The 15,962-nt window shown below is 44.8% G+C and overlaps 1 protein-coding gene and 1 long non-coding RNA gene across 8 annotated transcripts in view; one reads left to right on the forward strand and one right to left on the reverse strand.

Annotated features, from left to right (window-relative positions):
• SLIT2 (slit guidance ligand 2) overlaps positions 1-15,962 on the forward strand; it is a 384,860-nt gene that overhangs the window by 324,037 nt on the left and 44,861 nt on the right. For all 5 annotated transcript variants that reach the window (XM_063921507.1, XM_063921540.1, XM_063921524.1 and 2 more), the window contains 5 exons: positions 185-328; positions 1,124-1,267; positions 3,573-3,739; positions 4,054-4,186; positions 15,166-15,234. In XM_063921507.1, coding sequence (XP_063777577.1) covers positions 185-328; positions 1,124-1,267; positions 3,573-3,739; positions 4,054-4,186; positions 15,166-15,234 — 657 coding nt within the window. The remainder of the gene's footprint in view (positions 1-184; positions 329-1,123; positions 1,268-3,572; positions 3,740-4,053; positions 4,187-15,165; positions 15,235-15,962) is intronic.
• Positions 1-15,962, reverse strand: part of LOC134927299 (uncharacterized) — a 105,714-nt gene that overhangs the window by 34,019 nt on the left and 55,733 nt on the right. The gene's annotated exons all lie outside the window — the stretch shown is intronic.

Genomic DNA, 15,962 nt, shown 5'->3' on the forward strand with positions numbered 1-15,962 from the left:
ACATTGGCAAGCCACATCCAGAGGTAGCTGGGCCCATTAGCTGGTACTTTTCAGCAGGAACAATTATAAAGGAGTGGACAACATCTGTATCGATATGGCAGAGATTATCATGTGATGTTATAATTAATCACACAAGCTCTTTTATCTGTTATATTTGTATTGTTTTCTCATTCCTTTTTTTTAGAAACCTAAGCAACAATAAGATCAGTGATATTGAGGAGGGGGCCTTCGATGGAGCTAATGGAGTGAACGAACTCATCCTGACCAGTAACCGAATAGAGAATGTGCGCCATAAAATGTTTAAAGGCCTAGATGGGCTCAAATCATTGTACGTATATTTCCTTGGTAACGCTATTGTCTATAAAGGAAATCTCGTTCTTTGTAAATAACTATTTTTTGTTTTGTATCTCTGAAATTAAAGTCTAATGGGCTAAATTTATTATATATGTCAATTACTTCCTTACCTATGGTTATTATGTATTTTAGTTTCTGTTCTGTTCTTGTTATTAGGTCCTTGCCAACTTTATTTCAGTGGGAAAGTAGGTGTTGGATAAAGGGGCTGGGACATAGTATTATATTAGGAGATAGGGCCTAATTCAGTAAGGATTGCAAATTCTGCTAATTAGACCGGCGCTTCTCCCAGTTCAACAAGCAGAAATTGCAAACGCATCGCCATTTCTGCTTGTTAGCAGAAACTGAGGAAGCCTCCTGCCGGCGCAGCTTAGCTGCGCCGGCAGGAGGCCCGTCACCATCTTCCCAATCGCGGCCGCTGTGCGCGACTTCATGCAGCCGCCATGATCACACCCCCGGCACGCCCCGTTTGGCCGCCTCCGACCCCCGTTTGCACCGCACCGCCCCGGCAACACTTCATCTCCTCCCTGGAAACGGAGCATTGCCCGCCCCACGACCGCCTCTGCCTGATTGACAGGCAGAGGCAATCTCATTTTCTGTGCCCTCCCCTTGCAGAAAATGTGGGCGCTGTACGGGTGCTGCGCCTGCATCTTTTTCTCAATAATTGTGGTTGGATTGTTTACCACAATCCAACCTGAATTAGGCCCATAACCTATAAATACAGTGCATTCCATTTATGATGTTAACTATTATCTTTCCTCTTTTTTTGCAGGATGCTGAGAAGTAATCACATTAGCTGTGTGAATAATGACAGCTTTACTGGCCTGAGTTCTGTGCGCTTACTGTCTCTTTATGACAACCAGATTGTCACTGTGGCCCCCGGAGCGTTTGATACACTACATTCTCTGTCCACTTTGTAAGTGAAGCTCTACAGCAATAGTCGCTACATGCAGCTTGGTGTTGGTATTGCATCTGCCTTCTGCCAAGCAATTGTGGCTCTTATTATTATTACTTGGCCACATCTGGACACTGCTTTGGTTTTACTGTTTGTACTCAATAACACAGCTGCTGCCACGCGTACCACCGGGGCACTCTATGGTGAGGGATGGGAGGTTAGATTTAGGCATTAGAAGGGGGGTTAAGACCAGGGCTTAAAGTTGTCCTGGTGAGGTGGTGGAACTCATGGAGGAGGACCATGGAGGCACCAGGACCTGAGGAAGGAGTAGGTGGCTACAGCTCATCAGAAACACTAGTGCCGCCTTTATCATCGATTGACGCAGATGATGGGGTGGGCTTTTCTGTTTGAATTACTGTGCAGGGCAATGGAGATGGTGGCACTAGCTCCCCATACCATTACAGGTGGTGGAACTCAGTTTCACCTCGTTCCCCCCCACTTTAACCTCTGGTAAGGACTAGGGTGCAGGGACAGGAAGAGGATGGTTAGGTACCAGGGAGAGGGGGTTAGGCACTTACAAGGGGAGGTTAGGGTTAGGCAGCAGGGAAGGGAGGTTAGGGTTATGCACCACCAGGGAGGGTTAGGGTAGGGGGAATGGGAGGGTTAGGTTACTTTCTGGGTGGCTGTCGGGATTCTGATGGATGGGATGCTACTGTCTGTATTCTGACCTCCGGCATCCCGTCCATCGGGCTATAATACTGAATCCGCTTGGTGAACTTATTAAGTTAGAATATATTCTCATCACAGTAACTTCCGAGCTATTTCTGTGTGGCATACCAGCCTATGAAACATTACCCCTACAAATTCATTTAGGAAAATTAAATATGACATGTTTGTGAAGGCCAGGATTATCAATAGACACAAAAAAAAATGAAGTGGTGAGATGCCAAGGGGATTGGGAATTGCAAGTGAATTCATTTTTATAACTGGCATGTAATCAGCTCTGCTGTCAGGGTGAATTGGAAACCTGCTCTTTGAAGCCGCCAAGAGATGAAAATCACAAGATGACAAATTAATGAAATTGCGGTTGTCAGTTAAAATCCAATAACAAAACAGTAATCCGCCTTCAACACTATATCAAATGACTGCATTGTGTGAGAGGCGTGGTGTGACAGCGCGTCGGATGGGGTACAAAACACAAATAACTTATTAAACAGGCTGAGAGGGTTTTCACAGCAGTAAGATGATATTGCTACTGGCGTGAATTCACTCCCCCAAAAAAGAAGGAACAAGTGTCTGTTTCATTGGATATCTGGAATTAATGGCCCTCTTATCTGATTACGCATAGGATTCACTATATTGTATTTCCAAAAGGTGTCATGCCACGCTGCCACATGCATGTCTGGGTTTTATATTAGGTCAGGGGGATTAGATACTTATTTGGAATGTAAACTCTTACAATGACATTTCCACCTTCAGATTACTTCTACTTACTAGTATGTGCATGCACTCTTGCAACTTTTACAAATTAATTTGTGGTTATCATTTTTATCCATGCATATTTGTTTACTTCAGGGGTATTCTCCAGCTGCTGTGGAATTACACATCCCAGCATGCACTGCCACGGTTTTAGCATGCCCTAATAGCAAAACTGTGGCAGGGCTTGCTGGGATATGTAGTTCCACAGCAGCTGGAGGGCTGCATGTTTAATATCCCTGGTTTACTTCCATAGCCTATGGATATGACAAAATATCACTCTCCAGATAAAATGGTATCCAATACAGAGAGAGCAACAGAGCCGTGTCATATCCAAGGGCACTGTCAATAATCAACTTTGCCTGATTGTATAAATGCATGGCTTGTAAGCATAGAAGGAAGTCAGAAAGAATAAAGCAGTATATGCATACCCTCCAACTGTACCTTTTTAATAGGTACAATACAATTTTTAATGGTCTGTACCGATATTTGGCTCTCCAAACTTATATTGGAAGTATAGGAAAAGGGGTGTGACCACGCCCCCTTTACCCATGGCCACGCCCCTTTTTAGAATTTGTACCGATTTTTATGTGTAAAATGTTGGAGGGTATGAGTATATGTAGTAAGCATTGCTGAAGAGCATGTACGTTCCAAACATGAAAGACTTCTATAGATGTTAAATGCAGACTATATGATGCTACTGTAAGAAGAAATTGCAGCATTGATAAACAGATGACGAGACCCAACAACTGTGAACTAGCTGGCTTTTTTCTGCATGTTCCATTCATGTCTACAGTAGACTATTTACATTGTTCTACACTGAATACACATTGTCTGTTTATTATTAAAGGAATCTTCTGGGAAATCCCTTTAATTGCAACTGTCACCTGGCCTGGCTGGGAAATTGGCTCAGGAAGAAACGTATTGTAACTGGAAACCCTCGCTGTCAAAAGCCGTACTTCCTTAAGGAGATTCCCATACAAGATGTTGCAGTACAGGACTTTACGTGTGACGAGGGTAATAAGAATACAGCATTGTGTAGATCAGTCTGCCTGAAGAGCTGTAATATTATAATAGTAGACTAATTGTACTCAATTACTTCATATTCTGCTACTAATATGGCTGTAATTGGTAGGACAAACCCAATTAATTTGACATGGCTTAGGTGCATGTAAATACTTAATTTGTAAAACCACATCCTCTTTCATTTATTCGCATTTGAAGGCCAAAAAAAATACATTCACTGCCTCCAACATCAATAGTAGTGTTTGCATCTATGGAATTGTGTAACACGTCTAATGAATACCACTTGTGTCCTTTGCAAACAACAGGAAATGATGACAACACTTGCTCACCCCTTGCCCGCTGCCCAGCGGAATGTACCTGTTTAGATACGGTGGTCCGTTGCAGCAACAAAGGATTAAAAACATTACCAAAGAACATCCCTAAGGACGTCACTGAACTGTAAGTCGCACTGAGTAATTGGCAAGTACCCTTTATATTACTGCAACCAGAAAGTCTAACGCAGTACCCTAAGTGCGGCATGTACACGCTCTTACTTGAAGCTGCGCAAATTGCAGCTTATTGGTTTGAACCCAAAGTGTTTACCCACCATGGGGGGTCATTCCGAGTTGATCGCTCGCTAGCAGTTTTAAGCAGCCGTGCAAACGCTATGCCGCCTCCCACTGGGAGTGTATTTTAGCTTAGCAGAACGAAAGGATCGCAGAGCGGCTACAAAGGTGTTTTGTGCCGTTTCAGAGTAGCTCAAAACCTACTCAGCACTTACGATCACTTCAGTCTGTTCAGTTCCTGTTTTGACGTCACAAACACGCCCTGCGTTCACCCAGCCACGCCTGCGCTTTGCCGGGCACGCCTGCGTTTTTTCGAACACTCCCTGAAAACGGTCAGTTTATACCCAGAAATGCCCACTTCATGACAATCACTCTGCGGACACCAGTGCAAATGAAATGCATCGCTAGACCCTGTGTGAAACTACATCGTTCATTGTAATAGTGCATCGCGTGTGCGCATTGCGCCGCATGTGCAGAAGTGCCTTTTTTTGCCTCATCGCTGCACAGCGAACGAAAGCAGCTAGCAAACAACTCGGAATGACCACCATGGTCTTTTATTGCACTTTCTGCAGTTATGGGCCTAATTCAGATCTGATCGCAACAGCAAAAGTTTTCTCTAATGGGCAAAACCATGTGCAGTGCAGGTGGGGCAGATAGTGTATAACATGTGCAGAGAGAGTTAGATTTGGGTGGGGTATGTTCAAACTGAAATCTAAATTGCAGTGTAAATATAAAGCAGCCAGTATTTACCCTGCACAGAAACAAAATAACCCACCCAAATCTAAAGGGGGTTACTCACGGAGCGATATTCTAAGCAATCTGACTAGCGGCCCCGCACATCGCTATCGCTGCTGCAGTTCGCTCAGCACACATCTCTCCTGCATCGGCCCGTCTATATGGGCCTTAACTCTTTCTGCACATGTTATATCTGCCACACCTGAGTGCACAAGGTTTTGCCCATTAGAGAAAGATTTTTCGTTTGCGATCAGGTCTGAATTAGGCCCTGTGTTATTAAGTTATTTAATTTGCTTAAATAAGATTGTATGATGTGGTGTCACCAATAAGCCTGAAGATCTTTGCTGAAAAGTAGGCCCCTGTTTTTACATTTTTTTTTTATCGTTTTTTTTTTATACATTTTTAAGTTTCAAACACATTGAAAACAAATACAAAAAGAAAAAAAAGAAATTAACAGAAAATAATAAAATGAAGCAGGAAGTAGACCAGGCCTGGCCAACCTGTGGCTCTCCAGATGTTGTGAAACTACACATCCCAGCATGCCCTGCAATGGTTTTAGCATTCCTTAATAGCAAAACTGTGGCAAAGCATGATGGGACTTGTAGTTTTACAACAGCTGGAGAGCCACAGGTTGGCCAGGCCTGAAGTAGACCATTCTTTAATACTGTAAATCCTTGGAATCGTGTGTAGTTCCATCTTGTCTGAAGGGCTCAATGATCATGCCAGTGCTTAAAAAATCCTCCATTCCGGGGTTAAATGATTACAGACCGGTGGAATTGACGTCTCTGGTCATGAAAACGTTTGAGTGATTGGTGCTGGTGACCCATCTGAAGGACTCTGCAGGGCCCATTTTGGAACCTTTGCAGTTTGCTTATCAAGCAAACAGGTCGGTGGATGAAGCAGAAGCTACCAGTTAGTGGATTATAATTTTTTGTGAGGAAAGAAAGCAGCATGTGAGGTTGGGGAAGATAACATCTAGTGTTCGGACAACAGTACAGGGGCTCCCCAAGGATGTGTTCTTTCCCCTTTGCTTTTTTATTTATATATAAATGATTGTACCTTGAGTGATCCGTCTGTGAAGCTTTTGAAATTTGCTTATGATAAAACGGTCATTGGTCTTATCAAGAATGGTAATGAGTCTGCTTACAGAAGAGAGGGTGAATGAACAGTTGTCCTTTTGGTGCAATCAAAACAACTTGGAGTTAAATCCTCTAACAACAGCGGAAATGATAGTGGACTGTAGGAGGCATCCTCCTGTGATGTCTCCCATTACTATTATTGGCAGTGTTGTGTCTGTGGTGGATGCCTTCAGGTTTTTGGGTTCTGTGATATCTCCAGGGACTTGAAGTGGGGTTCCAACATAGACACCATTGTGAAGCAAGCTCAGCAAAGGTTATATTTTTTGTGACGGCTCAGGAAGTTTAATCTGCCGAAGTAATTGTTGATTAGAGATGTGCACTTGAAATTTTTCGGGTTTTGTGTTTTGGTTTTGGGTTCGGTTCCGCGGCCGTGTTTTGGGTTCGACCGCGTTTTGGCAAAACCTCACCGAATTTTTTTTGTCGGATTCGGGTGTGTTTTGGATTCGGGTGTTTTTTTCAAAAAACACTAAAAAACAGCTTAAATCATAGAATTTGGGGGTCATTTTGATCCCAAAGTATTATTAACCTCAAAAACCATAATTTCCACTCATTTTCAGTCTATTCTGAACACCTCACACCTCACAGTATTATTTTTAGTCCTAAAATTTGCACCGAGGTCGCTGGATGACTAAGCTAAGCGACCCTAGTGGCCGACACAAACACCTGGCCCATCTAGGAGTGGCACTGCAGTGTCACGCAGGATGGCCCTTCCAAAAAACACTCCCCAAACAGCACATGACGCAAAGAAAAAAAGAGGCGCAATGAGGTAGCTGTGTGAGTAAGATAAGCGACCCTAGTGGCCGACACAAACACCTGGCCCATCTAGGAGTGGCACTGCAGTGTCACGCAGGATGGCCCTTCCAAAAAACACTCCCCAAACAGCACATGACGCAAAGAAAAAAAGAGGCGCAATGAGGTAGCTGTGTGAGTAAGCTAAGCGACCCTAGTGGCCGACACAAACACCTGGCCCACTAGGAGTGGCACTGCAGTGTCACGCAGGATGGCCCTTCCAAAAAACACTCCCCAAACAGCACATGACGCAAAGAAAAAAAGAGGCGCAATGAGGTAGCTGTGTGAGTAAGATAAGCGACCCTAGTGGCCGACACAAACATCTGGCCCATCTAGGAGTGGCACTGCAGTGTCACGCAGGATGGCCCTTCCAAAAAACACTCCCCAAACAGCACATGACGCAAAGAAAAAAAGAGGCGCAATGAGGTAGCTGTGTGAGTAAGCTAAGCGACCCTAGTGGCCGACACAAACACCTGGCCCATCTAGGAGTGGCACTGCAGTGTCACGCAGGATGGCCCTTCCAAAAAACACTCCCCAAACAGCACATGACGCAAAGAAAAAAAGAGGCGCAATGAGGTAGCTGTGTGAGTAAGATAAGCGACCCTAGTGGCCGACACAAACACCTGGCCCATCTAGGAGTGGCACTGCAGTGTCATGCAGGATGGCCCTTCAAAAAAATACTCCCCAAACAGGAACATGACGCAAAGAAAAATGAAAGAAAAAAGAGGTGCAAGATGGAATTGTCCTTGGGCCCTCCCACCCACCCTTATGTTGTATAAACAGGACATGCACACTTTAACCAACCCATCATTTCAGTGACAGGGTCTGCCACACGACTGTGACTGAAATGACGGGTTGGTTTGGACCCCCACCAAAAAAGAAGCAATTAATCTCTCCTTGCACAAACTGGCTCTACAGAGGCAAGATGTCCACCTCATCATCATCCTCCGATATATCACCGTGTACATCCCCCTCCTCACAGATTATCAATTCGTCCCCACTGGAATCCACCATCTCAGCTCCCTGTGTACTTTGTGGAGGCAATTGCTGCTGGTCAATGTCTCCATGGAGGAATTGATTATAATTCATTTTAATGAACATCATCTTCTCCACATTTTCTGGAAGTAACCTCGTACGCCGATTGCTGACAAGGTGAGCGGCGGCACTAAACACTCTTTCGGAGTACACACTTGTGGGAGGGCAACTTAGGTAGAATAAAGCCAGTTTGTGCAAGGGCCTCCAAATTGCCTCTTTTTCCTGCCAGTATAAGTACGGACTGTCTGACGTGCCTACTTGGATGCGGTCACTCATATAATCCTCCACCATTCTTTCAATGGGGAGAGAATCATATGCAGTGCCAGTAGACGACATGTCCGTATTAATCGTTGGCAGGTCCTTCAGTCCGGACCAGATGTCAGCATCAGCAGTCGCTCCAGACTGCCCTGCATCACCGCCAGCGGGTGGGCTCGGAATTCTGAGCCTTTTCCTCGCACCCCCAGTTGTGGGAGAATGTGAAGGAGGAGATGTTGACAGGTCGCGTTCCGCTTGACTTGACAATTTTCTCACCAGCAGGTCTTTGAACCCCAGCAGACTTGTGTGTGCCAGAAAGAGAGATCCAAGGTAGGTTTTAAATCTAGGATCGAGCACGGTGGACAAAATGTAGTGCTCTGATTTCAACAGATTGACCACCCGTGAATCCTTGATAAGCGAATTAAGGGCTCCATCCACAAGTCCCACATGCCTAGCGGAATCGCTTGGTGTTAGCTCCTCCTTCAATGTCTCCAGCTTCTTCTGCAAAAGCCTGATGAGAGGAATGACCTGACTCAGGCTGGCAGTGTCTGAACTGACTTCACGTGTGGCAAGTTCAAAGGGCAGCAGAACCTTGCACAACGTTGAAATCATTCTCCACTGCGCTTGAGACAGGTGCATTCCACCTCCTATATCGTGCTCAATTGTATAGGCTTGAATGGCCTTTTGCTGCTCCTCCAACCTCTGAAGCATATATAGGGTTGAATTCCACCTCGTTACCACTTCTTGCTTCAGATGATGGCAGGGCAGGTTCAGGCGTTTTTGGTGGTGCTCCAGTCTTCTGTACGTGGTGCCTGTACGCCGAAAGTGTCCCGCAATTCTTCTGGCCACCGACAGCATCTCTTGCACGCCCCTCTCGTTTTTTAAATAATTCTGCACCACCAAATTCAAGGTATGTGCAAAACATGGGACGTGCTGGAATTTGCCCATATTTAATGCACACACAATATTGCTGGCGTTGTCCGATGCCACAAATCCACAGGAGAGTCCAATTGGGGTAAGCCATTCCGCGATGATCTTCCTCAGTTGCCGTAAGAGGTTTTCAGCTGTGTGCGTATTCTGGAAACCAGTGATACAAAGCGTAGCCTGCCTAGGAAAGAGTTGGCGTTTGCGAGATGCTGCTACTGGTGCCGCCGCTGCTGTTCTTGCGGCGGAAGTCCATACATCTACCCAGTGGGCTGTCACAGTCATATAGTCCTGACCCTGCCCTGCTCCACTTGTCCACATGTCCGTGGTTAAGTGGACATTGGGTACAACTGCATTTTTTAGGACACTGGTGAGTCTTTTTCTGACGTCCGTGTACATTCTCGGTATCGCCTGCCTAGAGAAGTGGAACCTAGATGGTATTTGGTAACGGGGGCACACTACCTAAAGAAATTGTCTAGTTCCCTGTGAATTAACGGCGGATACCGGACGCACGTCTAACACCAACATAGTTGTCAAGGCCTCAGTTATCCGCTTTGCAACAGGATGACTGCTGTGATATTTCATCTTCCTCGCAAAGGACTGTTGGACAGTCAATTGCTTACTGGAAGTAGTACAAGTGGTCTTCCGAATTCCCCTCTGGGATGACCATCGACTCCCAGCAGCAACAACAGCAGCGCCAGCAGCAGTAGGCGTTACACGCAAGGATGCATCGGAGGAATCCCAGGCAGGAGAGGACTCGTCAGAATTGCCAGTGACATGGCCTGCAGGACTATTGGCATTCCCGGGGAAGGAGGAAATTGACACTGAGGGAGTTGGTGGGGTGGTTTGCGTGAGCTTGGTTACAAGAGGAAGGGATTTACTGGTCAGTGGACTGCTTCCGCTGTCACCCAAAGTTTTTGAACTTGTCACTGACTTATTATGAATGCGCTGCAGGTGACGTATAAGGGAGGATGTTCCGAGGTGGTTAACGTCCTTACCCCTACTTATTACAGCTTGACAAAGGCAACACACGGCTTGACAAATGTTGTCCGCATTTCTGTTGAAATACTTCCACACCGAAGAGCTGATTTTTTTGGTATTTTCACCAGGCATGTCAATGGCCATATTCCTCCCACGGACAACAGGTGTCTCCCCGAGTGCCTGACTTAAACAAACCACCTCACCATCAGAATCCTCCTTGTCAATTTCCTCCCCAGCGCCAGCAACACCCATATCCTCCTCATCCTGGTGTACTTCAACACTGACATCTTCAATCTGACTATCAGGAACTGGACTGCGGGTGCTCCTTCCAGCACTTGCAGGGGGCGTGCAAATGGTGGAAGGCGCATGCTCTTCACGTCCAGTGTTGGGAAGGTCAGGCATCGCAACCGACACAATTGGACTCTCCTTGTGGATTTGGGATTTCGAAGAACGCATAGTTCTTTGCTGTGCTTTTGCCAGCTTGACTCTTTTCATTTTTCTAGCGAGAGGCTGAGTGCTTCCATCCTCATGTGAAGCTGAACCACTAGCCATGAACATAGGCCAGGGCCTCAGCCGTTCCTTGCCACTCCGTGTGGTAAATGGCATATTGGCAAGTTTACGCTTCTCCTCCGACAATTTTATTTTAGATTTTTGAGTCCTTTTTTTACTGATATTTGGTGTTTTGGATTTTACATGCTCTGTACTATGACATTGGGCATCGGCCTTGGCAGACGACGTTGCTGGCATTTCATCGTCTCGGCCATGACTAGTGGCAGCAGCTTCAGCACGAGGTGGAAGTCGATCTTGATCTTTCCCTATTTTTGGAACCTCAACATTTTTGTTCTCCATATTTTAATAGGCACAACTAAAAGGCACCTCAGGTAAACAATGGAGATGGATGGATACTAGTATACTTATGGATGGACGAGCGACTGCCGACACAGAGGTAGCTACAGCCGTGGACTACCGTACTGTGTCTGCTGCTAATATAGACTGGATGATAATGAGATAAAATTAAAATATATATATATATCACACTAGTACTGCAGCCGGACAGGTATATATTATGTAATGACGGACCTGCTGGACACTGTCTGTCAGCACTGCAGACTCCTAAAGTAAGCTACTAGTATCAAGAAGATAGAAAAAAAAAACCACGGGTAGGTGGTATACAATTATGGATGGACGAGCGACTGCCGACACAGAGGTAGCTACAGCCGTGGACTACCGTACTGTGTCTGCTGCTAATATAGACTGGATGATAATGAGATAAAATTAAAATATATATATATATATCACACTAGTACTGCAGCCGGACAGGTATATATTATGTAATGACGGACCTGCTGGACACTGTCTGTCAGCACTGCAGACTCCTAAAGTAAGCTACTAGTATCAAGAAGATAGAAAAAAAATAAAACCACGGGTAGGTGGTATACAATTATGGATGGACGAGCGACTGCCGACACAGAGGTAGCTACAGCCGTGGACTACCGTACTGTGTCTGCTGCTAATATAGACTGGATGATAATGAGATAAAATTAAAATATATATATATATATCACACTAGTACTGCAGCCGGACAGGTATATATTATGTAATGACGGACCTGCTGGACACTGTCTGTCAGCACTGCAGACTCCTAAAGTAAGCTACTAGTATCAAGAAGATAGAAAAAAAAAACCACGGGTAGGTGGTATACAATTATGGATGGACGAGCGACTGCCGACACAGAGGTAGCTACAGCCGTGGACTACCGTACTGTGTCTGCTGCTAATATAGACTGGATGATAATGAGATAAAATTAAAATATATATATATATCACACTAGTACTGCAGCCGGACAGGTATATATTATGTAATGACGGACCTGCTGGACACTGTCTGTCAGCACTGCAGACTCCTAAAGTAAGCTACTAGTATCAAGAAGATAGAAAAAAAAAAAAAACACGGGTAGGTGGTATACAATTATGGATGGACGAGCGACTGCCGACACAGAGGTAGCTACAGCCGTGGACTACCGTACTGTGTCTGCTGCTAATATAGACTGGATGATAATGAGATAAAATTAAAATATATATATATATCACACTAGTACTGCAGCCGGACAGGTATATATTATGTAATGACGGACCTGCTGGACACTGTCTGTCAGCACTGCAGACTCCTAAAGTAAGCTACTAGTATCAAGAAGATAGAAAAAAAAAAAAAAACACGGGTAGGTGGTATACAATTATGGATGGACGAGCGACTGCCGACACAGAGGTAGCTACAGCCGTGGACTACCGTACTGTGTCTGCTGCTAATATAGACTGGATGATAATGAGATAAAATTAAAATATATATATATAATCACACTAGTACTGCAGCCGGACAGGTATATATTATGTAATGACGGACCTGCTGGACACTGTCTGTCAGACTCAGCACTGCAGACTCCTAAAGTAAGCTACTAGTATCAAGAAGATAGAAAAAAAAAACCCACGGGTAGGTGGTATACAATTATGGATGGACGAGCGACTGCCGACACAGAGGTAGCTACAGCCGTGGACTACCGTACTGTGTCTGCTGCTAATATAGACTGGATGATAATGAGATAAAATTAAAATATATATATATCACACTAGTACTGCAGCCGGACAGGTATATATTATGTAATGATGGACCTGCTGGACACTGTCTGCAGAATGCGTTTATAAAAACACCACACGACGAGTGTTTAACTTTTTCAGGGAGACAATCACAATATACTGGTGGTCAGCAGACAATCACAATACTGGTGGTCAGTTGTCACTGGTCAGTCACACTGGCAGTGGCACTCTGGCAGCAAAAGTGTGCACTGTACTTAAAATATGTACTCCTGCTATAACTGCTCCCCAGTCTCCCCCACAATTAAGCTGTGTGAGCAGTGAGCACTCAGCACAGTCAGATAATGATATACAGTATTACATATGATGCAGCACACTGGGCTGAGCACAGATATGGTATGTGACTGTGTCACACTGTGTATCGTTTTTTATCAGGCAGAGAACGGATTAATTAAACTGGTGGTCACTGGTCACACTATCAGCAGCAAGTAGTACTCCTCCTAATAATATGCTCCCCAAAATTTGTGTCTCTCTCTAGTACTCTAGTCTAAACGGAGAGTACGCCAGCCACGTCCTCTCCCTATCAATCTCAATGCACGTGTGAAAATGGCGGCGACGCGCGGCTCCTTATATAGAATCCGAGTCTCGCGATAGAATCCGAGCCTCGCGAGAATCCGACAGCGGGATGATGACGTTCGGGCACGCTCGGGTTAACCGAGCAAGGCGGGAAGATCCGAGTCGCTCGGCCCCGTGTAAAAAAACCTGAAGTTCGGGCGGGTTCGGATTCCGAGGAACCGAACCCGCTCATCTCTATTGTTGATTGCTCTATTTTCAGCAATAATTCAGTCTGTTCTCTGTAGATCGATCACTGTGTGGTTTGGATCGATCACTAAATAGGAGTAGAACAGACTTCATAGGGTAATGAGGGCTGCTGAAAGAATTATTGGTGTTGCTCTTCCCCCTATTCAGGATTTAAACTTGACTATAATTAGCAGTAATAGTAATATTGTGCCGGATCAAAAGCATCCAAGTTATGATTCATTTCAGCTACTTCCTTCTGGCAGACGTTACGGATTGTGCCAAGGTAAACCTTGGAGTAAGGGCAATAGCAGGTCTTTGAGATTGTGCTGCAATCTTTTATTTAAATTTTAATATTTACAGAGGAGCCGTGTTTATTGTTTGATTGTTGACTCTGGGGCTAAATCAGCGAGTCCCGCAGAAGTGCAAACATCGTTACTTGCCAATTTCCACACTTCTACGCATGCGCGCATGCACAAGGTCTTAAACTGTGATTGCACGCGATCACAGTTTAAGAGCCGGCGGAGGGCAGTAATGGGACGTCGATGCTGCCTTTTGTGGGCGTCAACGCATCGGTTGGGGGGCCGTGGCCTTGAGCAACGCAGGCATGTCCGGACCGTTTGCAGTGCGGGTCGCGGCGGCTGTGTGATGTCACATGCAGCCACTGTGACCCAAAAGATGGACGCCCGTAGGCGCTCACATGTTAGCGCGGGGGGGGAAGGGGGGGGGCAGGACCCAGCATGTGGGGCGGACTTGCCCTGTGCTGGGCGTCCCACCGCATGTTAGAAAAAAGGTTTGTTTTTTCGCACATCTACAACCCAAGATGAATCGGGCCTGTGTATCGTTTTTTTTAATGTTTTCTTGGGTGTTATGGTTGATCAGAAAAAAAACAGATTTTGATTCTAAATGAAGCTGAAGGGTAAAATGCCAAATATTGTGCTAGATCAATCAATCAATCAATCAATCAATTAATTTAATAGTCTAATTTTACCGAGTTAGTTTTAAGAAGTACTCTGTGAAATGTAATCATCTTGTTGGATAAAGCACAGTAATAATAGACATTTTGATGTTCTACAACAGTGGTTCTCAACCACGGTCCTCAAGTACCCCCAACAGTTCATGTTTTCCTGGTCTCCTCACAGGACTGCAAGTGAAATAATTTGCTCCACCTGTGGGTCTATTAAAATGTGTCAGTGAGTAATGAATACACCTATGCACCAGCTAGGTGACATGGAAAACATGAACTGTTGGGGGGTACTGGAGGACCGAGGTTGAGAACCACTGTTCAAAAATATAAAATGTCAAAAAACAGCTGTAAGAACCAATGATCCAGACACAGAGAAATATTGATCCTGGTGATGCTGTCTTTAAAAGCGATATTTAGTAGCACTATCCACAATGTCCTTATGTGTAGTCATGTCGCAGAGAGCAGCTCTGTTGTGCGGTGAATTCATTACGCATGCTGCTGACTCAGAAATGAATTTATGTGCTTTACTAAGGTTGTATTTTCATTTTAGCGCTCAGTCATTTATCTTTCAGCCTCTGGGATTCCAGAAAACTTACCTTGATAAGAAACCTTTTACTGCTGTTTACACAGTGATGGATTTCATTTTATATTTGTGTTCTAGGTACCTGGATGGAAACCAGTTTACCCTGGTCCCAAAGGAGCTGTCCAGTTTTAAACACTTGATGCTTATGTGAGTATAAATCTCGGTTATTCTCTGCAGTTTATTATAGTACCAGTAAATATATGGGTGTGGATCATCAAATCGATATTGTCTAGGTCGACAATATTTAGGTTGACCACTATAGGTCGACAGTCACTAGGTCGTCAGGGTTTGAAGGTCGACAGGGTTTCTAGGTTGACATGTGCTAGGTCGACAGGTCAAAAGGTCGACATGAGTTTTTCATGTTTTTTTGTGTCATTTTCTCTGTACAGTAACCGGGTAGCCCAATCTGTGCTTTACTCGGCACAGATTACCGTTCCAATCGTAGTCCACGTGGATCGTTAAGTATGAAAAAGTTCAAAAAAAGAAAAAAAATTGAAAAACTCATGTCGACCTTCTGACCTGTCGACCTAGCACATGTCGAACTAGAACCCCTGTCGACCTTCAGACCCTGTCGACCTAGTGACGACCTATAGTGGTCGATCTTCAGACCGGATCCCAAATATATATATACAGTATACATATATATATATATATATATATTTATTGTTCTCAAACCCTAAATTTGTTGCCAAGCCTAATCTTGCTCTTATTGCTGGAGCGTCGCTCATCTCACCCACAAATAAGCTGCCCCATGTCCAGCTGTACAGAGAAGCTGCCCTAGGTATGTGGGTGGTAATGTACCCCATGCAGGGGCAGAGTCTCCACCCCCGACCCTAAGTTCCCATGTCGATCTATAAAGTAAAGATTGTAAGCAT

Source organism: Pseudophryne corroboree, chromosome 1, assembly GCF_028390025.1.
Source record: "Pseudophryne corroboree isolate aPseCor3 chromosome 1, aPseCor3.hap2, whole genome shotgun sequence".
Lineage (NCBI taxonomy): Eukaryota > Metazoa > Chordata > Amphibia > Anura > Myobatrachidae > Pseudophryne > Pseudophryne corroboree.